Source organism: Drosophila ficusphila, unplaced genomic scaffold (assembly GCF_018152265.1).
Source record: "Drosophila ficusphila isolate 14025-0441.05 unplaced genomic scaffold, ASM1815226v1 contig_286, whole genome shotgun sequence".
NCBI classification, from domain to species: Eukaryota; Metazoa; Arthropoda; class Insecta; order Diptera; family Drosophilidae; genus Drosophila; species Drosophila ficusphila.
In genome coordinates, this window is record NW_025064189.1 from 7740991 (window position 1) to 7750517 (window position 9527).

Below are 9527 nucleotides of genomic sequence, written 5' to 3' on the forward strand. Positions count from 1 at the left end.
AGTTATTAGAATTACTTTTGTAGAACCACAAATATCAATACTAATAATATGCACTTAAAATGTAAAGTGCGCTCTTTTGGTATTTTTTGACTAGAGCCACAAGAACGTACTTGTCCACCCTGTACTCTCCCGCAAACATATGGTTAGGTATTTTTTGTGTATTGGTATGCTGATTTCCGCGCTTAGCGCAGTTTGGTCACACACCGCCACAAATCGTGCGTAATTTTCATTTATTTTGTTCCGCTTTCCTTCGCTGTTTTCACACCCACGGTCCGCGAAAACACTTCAGAAATTGTGCCCAAACATTGGCATACATATTGAGTGCATTTGTGGTTATAGTAAACCGATTCAGTCCCTTATTGAAGCCTCGAAAAAAGCGACGACGTCAGTGGTCGACGCGACTGGCGTCAGGTGAAAAACAGGGGAAAAACGAAATAATTGCGTTTAAATATTGAAAATTGAAAAAGTGAGGCGAAATTAAAAGCGATTTGTGAAAACGCTCACAACGCAAAAGCGTGGAGAGTTGCATTTGAAAAAGGTAATTAACGTGTCAATTAAAAAGGAATTATTTGGTGTTTCTGCATATGTGTTTGTGTAAAAGTTGTTTTCCCTGAAATGGCAAGTTGTGAATTACCCGATTCGATGACGAAACTGAGCGTATTTTATAAACATACGTGTGTTGTGTGTTTTTATTCGACTTGTTAATGTATTTTTTGCATTGATAAGCAAGGTGGCAGTGTGTGTGTGAGTGGAAGCGAGAGAGATAAGCTTCCAATCTTCTTCTTTCTACACTACCCAAAAGGTCGTCTTCACATATGTTATTTACAACACATATTTTTTGTTTGCTCGAAATTCAATTAACCCCCTGAAGCCCCACAAAAGTTTTCTGACCACCCACTCCTTCCATAATTAGCAACTTCTCCGCCCCTTTTCCTTTCCACTAATCGCAATATGGCTTTTACTCGTCTTTCGCCACTTTTGGAGACTCTGCTCGAGTGGAGACTTTTGTTTGGCCAATTTCTGTATCTCCGCTAACAGCAACTTGTTGTTGCTTCTTCTTTGTGCAGCTGATTGTTTCATTTTTAGCCTTTTCTTCTTCTTAAGGCCACTTCTGTATTTCGTACGCAAATTCAACCGCTTAACATTTAACGCTTTTGCGTTGCGTTGACCAAAAAGCTGCTCACAAATTCGAGTTTAACAATGCGAGTATTATTAACTTTTTGCACGAGCTCGTGACTCATTCGTTATCTTTGGCGTGATTTTCATATTCCTAATGGGAAACCCTTGTCAACGCCATTCGAATAATTATATTTTTTAAATTAAGGTAATACATATTTACTAGTTTTAAAATCGTGTTTTCTGCTTCTATATTTCTGTGTATATAACGTGTGTTTTATTAAAACATTTTAACCGAAAACAAAATCAGAATCTTTTTGCAATACCACCCTTTTTTTATGTGTCATTTTTTAATGAGTTTACTTGATTTTACCACTCCTCCAATATTTATTTGTCATTCTACCCAGTGCCCGTCCCATTATGTGTATAGTTTGCCATACAGGTGTTTTAATAAATAATCATAGACAAATACTTAATTGTTTTTACAAATCGATACTCTGACGTTTAAAGTTGTTAATTCAATTTAACCCGAGAAGTGACGACCAGATTTTGCAGGATAAGAAGATCTTTTTCGGATTTAAATTATCAAATAAACAAGTTTAAGTTGTTTCTTATCAGCGGGTTTTATATTAAAATCCCAGCTTTACTGGTAAATTCTAATCTGTATTCAACATACACTGACGAGCAAAACTGTAACACGATTTCATTGTTTCAACTTCAAAGGTCTGTAACTTTTTTCTAATGCACGGATTTTGAAGATCTTAGTCTTGTTTTGTAGGTTATATTATTTACTACTATTAAGTAAAATTCAAAGCCATTTGATATCAGTTAAAGAAAATGACGCGCCAAACTGTAAAAAAAGTCAAATGTTACAGTTTTGCACTCTGGTTATTTTTTTAAAAAATATTTTTATTAATGATTTTTTAATAGTGAGTTCACATCCCCTTGGACTTTTTTAGCTCTTCTATGCGTCTGGGCATTTTTTGGGTACACCGTCGTACCATTTCCGGGGGAATTTCATTCCATACGCCATGTTGCCGCTCTCACAACTCCTTCATTCCACTTGGAGGAACTGCATATTTCTCCAGCTGCGATTTTACATGACTCCACAAGTTTTCTGTTGGATTCATGTCGGGAGATTGTAGTCGCCACTTCATAGATTGAAATTTCTGTTTTGAAATCCAATTTTTTTACCAATATGGACGTGTGCTTGGGGTCGTTGTCTTGCTGAAAAACGCATTTTTCGGCAGAAAGACCCAATTTTCCAAAATTCCTTTGGAAGATTTTCTTGTAAAATGGATAGATATTGCTCCTTTCGCATTATTCCATCGATTAACAACAAGGAACCAACTCCATTTAAGTTAATGCTCCCCCAAACCATGAAACCGCTAGCGGTTTGTCACTCATTCCTTGGTGACTGGATCGTGGGATCTCTATCCAATACCAAGAGCGCCCATCTGACTTGAAGGGATTAATTTTTGTTTCATCCGACCATAAAACCTTGAAAACAAAAGTATTTTGGAATTGGTAGCAATGACTTACAGTATCCCAATTCGCTATCAAGCACGGTGGCGGTTCCATCATGGTTTGGGGGAGCATTAATTTAAATGGAGTTGGTTCCTTGTTGTTAATCGATGGAATAATGCGAAAGGAGCAATATCTATCCATTTTACAAGAAAATCTTCCAAAGGAATTTTGGAAAATTGGGTCTTTCTGCCGAAAAATGCGTTTTTCAGCAAGACAACGACCCCAAGCACACGTCCATATTGGTAAAAAATTGGATTTCAAAACAGAAATTTCAATCTATGAAGTGGCGACTACAATCTCCCGACATGAATCCAACAGAAAACTTGTGGAGTCATGTAAAATCGCAGCTGGAGAAATATGCAGTTCCTCCAAGTGGAATGAAGGAGTTGTGAGAGCGGCAACATGGCGTATGGAATGAAATTCCCCCGGAAATGGTACGACGGTTTACCCAAAAAATGCCCAGACGCATAGAAGAGCTAAAAAAGTCCAAGGGGATGTGAACTCACTATTAAAAAATCATTAATAAAAATATTTCTTAAAAAAATAACCAGAGTGCAAAACTGTAACATTTGACTTTTTTTACAGTTTGGCACGTCATTTTCTTTAACTGATATCAAATGGCTTTGAATTTTACTTAATAGTAGTAAATAATATAACCTACAAAACAAGACTAAGATCTTCAAAATCCGTGCATTAGAAAAAAAGTTACAGACCTTTGAAGTTGAAACAATGAAATCGTGTTACAGTTTTGCTCGTCAGTGTAAATGGTATATATACTTTGTTTCTCAGAACTCTAATCGGATTTCATACAAGTCCACTTGAACTGCCATATGTTTCCGTTGGCTCAGAGCTTTTAATTTTCTGTCTTCCCAGTCGATTTCAATGCTCATTGGGTTATTTCCGTACGGGTAATTAGTATTACAGCAGTCTTTATCTCCCCAAAATGCTCTCAGTTTCAAGATTATTTTTAAAGTGATTTCAGTTGAATGGACTCGCTTCCCCCGAACAGATGCATTTTATAAAAGCGCCACTGCCTGAAGATCTGTTCATAACTACATCAAATATGTACTTTATTTTGCTTGCTTAACACTTGTTTATTGATTCGTTGGCATTCCCAGGCGGGTGAAATCGATATGGAGCAGTGGAAGAGTGACCCTGAGACAAGGTGGAAGGTGTGGAGGTGGCCATAACTTTCCTTGGCAGCGACAGAGTCCATTATTAATATTGGATTGCGTGATGATCTAATGCGCGCGACTCTGTCCCTCTGCTCCTAAATCCCACCTCCCCCTTTTTTTTACCACCCATCCACCCATCCGCCGCCTACTCTTTTGTTTGTTTTTGTTTTTTACTGGCGCTCCACATTCTCTACTTTGTTTCTTTGCTGACCCAATTCGTCCAAACATTGTTGCAGTGTTGTCAGAATTTTTAGAGCAACATAACAAAAGCATTACATATTGTTTTTTGAACTAAGATCTATCTATAAAAGACTGTTTTGCTGTTTTAAGGAAGTCTATTAATAAAGTAGCACAATTCCACATTTTCCATGTTTTATATCGCATTTAAAGCTTTCATTGTGCAACCATTTCTTCTACAATTATAAGTATAATTGTTATTCATAATTTGTTATTCAACCTCCACACATGACTGATTCACATATTTGCTCTAAACGTGTATTTTTAAATGTATTCAAAGCAACTCGAGTGATTAAAAAATTAAGTACTTTTGAAAATAAATTATTCTTCATTTAAGTTTAGGGTTCATTTGCTTTACTTTAATATTTTATATTATAAAAAATTTGTAACTAAAATAAAGCTAAACAGCTCATCACAGTCGTGCTGAAATTGGGTTTCGTGTCTCTGAGCAGAATGTCGTTTTCGGAGCACAATGTTCGTGTGAAAGTCGAGACGGAACGTAAATAGTTTGCCTGCCTGGCTGTCTGCCCTGAGCCTTTCAACTGGCCCCATCAGAATTCCTGGGCTGAACCCAACCCAGTTCCACCCACGCTAATCTGTTGTTCCTCGTTCTTGGATTCCATTGCAGCATGAGCACAACCGCCGCCAGTCTCATCGAGGCGGCTCTAAATGCCAGCGGCGGCAACGCCACAGCAACCACTTCGGGATCGCTTGAGGCAACTGGGAAGCCCAACTACGTGGTGCAGGTGAAGAACGCTCCGATGAGCACGCCGCTGGACCCGCTGCTCCATGTGGGCGACGGCATCTTCCTGCAGACAAAGACCGCCCAGGTTCTAGCCGGGGTGTGTGTCTGGGCCGCCCTCTTCATCACCTGTCAACAGGTAGGTTCAGTTGCCTTAACACCCTGATCTATTTACTTAAATTGAAATAAATCCTCTTTGCAGATCTACCAGCACCTGCGCTGGTACACGAATCCGCAGGAGCAGCGCTGGATCGTGCGCATCCTGTTCATCGTGCCCATCTATGCCACCTACTCCTGGATTAGTCTGCTCTTCTTCAACTCGGACAATGTTTACATATACTTCTTTACCGTGCGCGATTGCTACGAAGGTTTGTCTACCTAATTTGGCACTCTTAATGGCCATCAACTAATTTATTATCCCTCTATTACCCACCCAGCCTTTGTCATCTACAACTTCTTGTCGCTGTGCTACGAGTACCTGGGCGGCGAGGGCAACATTATGTCGGAGATTCGCGGCAAGCCCATTAAGACTTCGTGTCTGTATGGCACCTGCTGCCTAAAGGGCAAGACCTACACGATTGGCTTCCTGCGCTTCTGCAAGCAGGCCACTCTGCAGTTCTGCCTGGTCAAGCCATTGGTGGCCTTCATCATAATCTTTCTGCAGGCATTTGGCCATTACCACGATGGTGATTGGAGGTAATGAGCTTATCTTTTATTACCCGCTTGCATATAAAAATCTCAAAGTTCGAAATACTTTGTAGATATAATTTAAGAATCTTTTACCTTAACTGATTTGATAATCCATTAATATCTGTTCTTATATCCCTTGCAGTGCTGACGGCGGTTACATTTACATCACGATTATCTACAACATCTCCGTATCGCTCGCGTTGTATGGACTCTATCTGTTCTACTTTGCCACGCGCGATCTGCTGACTCCGTTCGAGCCCGTCCTGAAGTTCTGCACCATCAAGTCGGTCATCTTCTTGTCCTTCTGGCAGGGCGTGGGTCTGGCCATCCTGGAGAAGGCCAACGTTATCTCGCCCATCGTGGACAGTGCTGGCACTGTCACCGTGGAACCCGGTACCGTGTCCGCCGGCTACCAGAACTTCTTCATCTGCATCGAAATGCTGTTCGCCGCCATCGCGCTGCGATATGCTTTCCCTTATCAGGTGAGTTCCGGAATGCCGGAGTGGGCGAAGATTTGACGGAGCTATTTACGATTTCTCTGTGATTAGATAGCACTGGAGTAAGTGCTTTTGTGGGTTATTTTCGGTGTTTATAAGAGATAGCTGAATAAGGGTTCATCTAATGATGATTTGGCAAGAATAACATGTCTCAACTAGTATTTATAGTATAATGTATACATTATCGTTGGGTTTTAATTCGAATATAATACAATTAATAATTAAAAATCCCAATTATTTAACAATCCTTCTGTATCTTATTTTAGGTCTATGCTCGCAGCTGCATTAGCGATGGTCACGGACGATCTGTCACCATGCAGTCCATTTCCAGCAGTCTTAAGGTAAGCCTTGCCAAATATTAGACTTCCCTTCGATCTGAAACTATTTTATTTCGCAGGAAACGATGAATCCCAAGGATATTATGACAGATGCTATACACAACTTCCATCCGCAGTACCAGCAGTACACGCAGTACAGCTCAGGTGGGTTTAGTTTCTTATTCTTCGATTTACTCCGATTTTTAGCCCAACTTCTCTTTGTGCTCGTGTCTGTGGCATGTTGCGTTGTTTTCGTGCCTGTTGAACTTATCTTATCTTGGTTCTGTTGCTCTCATTTAATGCATTTCGATGCCCATTTCCATTTCCATTCCATTATCGTTATGTTTTTTCACACTTTTGTTTTTCTTTCTTGTTTTTCTTATCTTTTGCAGAAGTAACCTCGGCTCAGCGTTACGAAAAGCTCTAAATCGATCTAAAGAAAAGCCTAACTATAGCGATGCTCGCTACTAAACACTAATTGCAATCACAATTTAAAGCGGGACGCGATCCGAAACCGAAGCAAACAAGTGTACTTATAGCCCTAGCTTAAATCCCCAAGCGTCCCTCAAAAACCACACTCAGAGAGGAGATACGTACTAGGCCTAGTTACTTACTTACTCTTACCACAAAATGCTGAAAGCTGAACAGAAATTACCTTAGCCTGTCCTTTGTGTTTAGGGATTTTGAAGTTCCCCTTTTGCCGCGCACCTCTGTGTCTGTACTTCTGTATTTCTTACGTTTACATTTTACATTTTACACTTAAGCTTAAGCGTTTTTTAAAACAACTTATTTAAATGTTAGCTATGTACGAACCGACCTATAATACTGTACAATATTATGTATTTGTAAACAAAGATTTTATTACACTGTATGCAACAGCAGCAGCTGAACTATAGATGATTAGTTCGGCAGTCTTCAAGATAGATTCCCCTCAGCATTTATTTACGTATTTCCGTTTCGCTCAAAGATACCAAAAAACATAGTTTTCTTTCATTTATTTTGGTTTGCCCCCCTTTTGACCACCTTCTTTTGTGATAAGCTCTCGTCGTGCTTTCTATTTACTTCTGTTTGTAAATGTTTAAACCAATTGTATAAAATATCTAAAATATCTAGCAATAAATGTACGATAAGCTTAACAAACGTTTGCCTTGCTTCGTTTTCTTTGTTGCATGTTTATTGGCCTCGTTCTAATTATCATTCCCTTACCTTGATTAAGTGCTATACTATACTATATATATTCTATACTATAATTTAATTTGATAGCTTTAAAAGAGATAAAGGGCATTGCTCTTTGAAAGAAAAATAGTCTCCTTGATTTGAATTTTAAAAACTTGATCAAGGTAAAGGAGTTGCGAGCATGGAATGATCTAATGATCCTTGTACATAGATATAGCCCCCGATCCGTATACCCCGGTACGATAAAGCCCATTCCCTCCACTAACACCCAAACAGGTGGCAAGAACTCGCGCGGCATTCGCGTCTCCAGCTACGATCCGGATGATCCCAGCTCGGGAGCAGGAAGTGGAGCCCTGCAGGCATCGCAGCCCACCAGCGGGGGCTACAACGCGGTGGCCACTGGACCGGGGGAGCAACGGAGGCAGCAACTGCATGGCCTCGAAGACGCTGGGCAACCAGAGGAAGTTCCAGCCCGGCGGTCAGCGGGTGGCGACCATCAGCCAGAACTACAACGAGAAGACCATGCTGCTGAGCAGCGACGATGAGTACCAGTAGAGTGGGTACCAGAAGACGGGGGTTCTTCCTCCCATGGGGGCACCGATTCCCCCACCTTATTGTTACCAAATTCAGTCCTTCGTTCGGATCCCGATTCGATTGGCCTCGTTTCGTTTATCCAGTCTGCTGATTCTGTCGCTTGTACAATAATATTAAGTAGCCGAGCAGCATAGAGCATCACAACCTATTAGGCAATTAAAGATAAAGTAATTATATATACTGAATATTAGGGCTGGTCTGGCTGGAGGATGTAATCTACATGTGTAAATTGACATTTCCGAAAATGTATTTATTTATTATTCCATGTTTTTAAGCCTTACGTTTAGCAAACTACTTGCTGTTCTCTTATAATTATTAGGAAATCCAAAACAGATAACAATATCTGTAGATTACACCTTCCACCCGAAAACGATTTACCCTATCGTATATCGTATATCCCCATATATATGGTATGACTTAATCTACGCAAAGATCTTTTGTAATTTTACACCGCATATGTAACTTGATTCGCTTCGATTCCATTTCTCTTGTGTAAATTTGTCAAACAATTTAATTGTAAAGCGAACCAAAAACTGAAAAGAAATCAAAAATAGCTAAAACCGAACTGCAACTGCACTTCTTGCGTCTCACGAACCGTCTACTACAGGATGCTTCTACAATAAACCGCGGAAATCGAAGGGAAAATCTACACAAATATATTTATAAGCCAAGGCTAATTTTTAAAGCAAACTTAGAGCGAATTTGTTAGGTGAATGAATGAGACCAGGTCCAAAGCCCAGACTCCACATGCCGGACCCTTTTCGGACTCGAAGTGTATAAAAGAATTTTACCCTGTACAGAGAGTGTGACGTCATCCAGACTATTGGCCACTACCCAAAATCAGTCGAAAGCAGTATTTTGATATCTAGCCAGGCTTCCCATCAAATTACTTGTGTGTCTGAACCGAAGGAGTGAGCGGAGCCGGAAAACCGAGCGGAAAAACCATAGGAAAAGTCAAATTATGTATAATTATCGGGGGCAAGTTAGGAAAAAAAGAAGTAACGTTTTTATGTACATTTTTTCGTTAATAATATAAAATGAGAATAAAGTAAATGTCATAAAGTACTCGAAACCCATTTATGTATAAAACTTTTAACTTGGAGTTGGGATCAATTGATTGTAAGTAAAGCTAAAATGTTTTATGGTGCTAAATCGGTTAATACGCTAAGAAAAATATATTCAATTTAGAAATGCAATCTAAACTTGTTCCAACAGGTATTTAATTTTATTATTCGAAAATTGCGCCGAAAGTGAATAACAATACGTTACATCTTAACATATCTTTTAAAAAGTATATTACAGAGGTCGAGCAAATACCATTCTGCATTTTACAGAAATGTTAATATTCGTTAAAAAGTATGTCAGCCCCTAGACGCCTACCAATGTCTAAGGGGTGGAAGAATAATGTTTGGCGGCAAATTTAGGTGAAAACAGAGCTCGGTATTATGGGAGGTGG

At 39.6% G+C, this 9527-nt stretch overlaps 1 protein-coding gene across 1 annotated transcript; it reads left to right on the top strand.

Annotated features, from left to right (window-relative positions):
• Positions 1-164: 164 nt before the first annotated feature.
• Positions 165-9136, top strand: LOC108100604 (transmembrane protein 184B). The gene is given in 9 exon segments (XM_017204590.2): positions 165-538; positions 4684-4936; positions 5000-5165; positions 5235-5493; positions 5630-5969; positions 6251-6325; positions 6382-6466; positions 7754-7883; positions 7885-9136. Coding segments are annotated over 8 exon segments (1455 nt in total). The 5' UTR covers positions 165-538; position 4684; the 3' UTR covers positions 8033-9136.
• Positions 9137-9527: the final 391 nt, after the last annotated feature.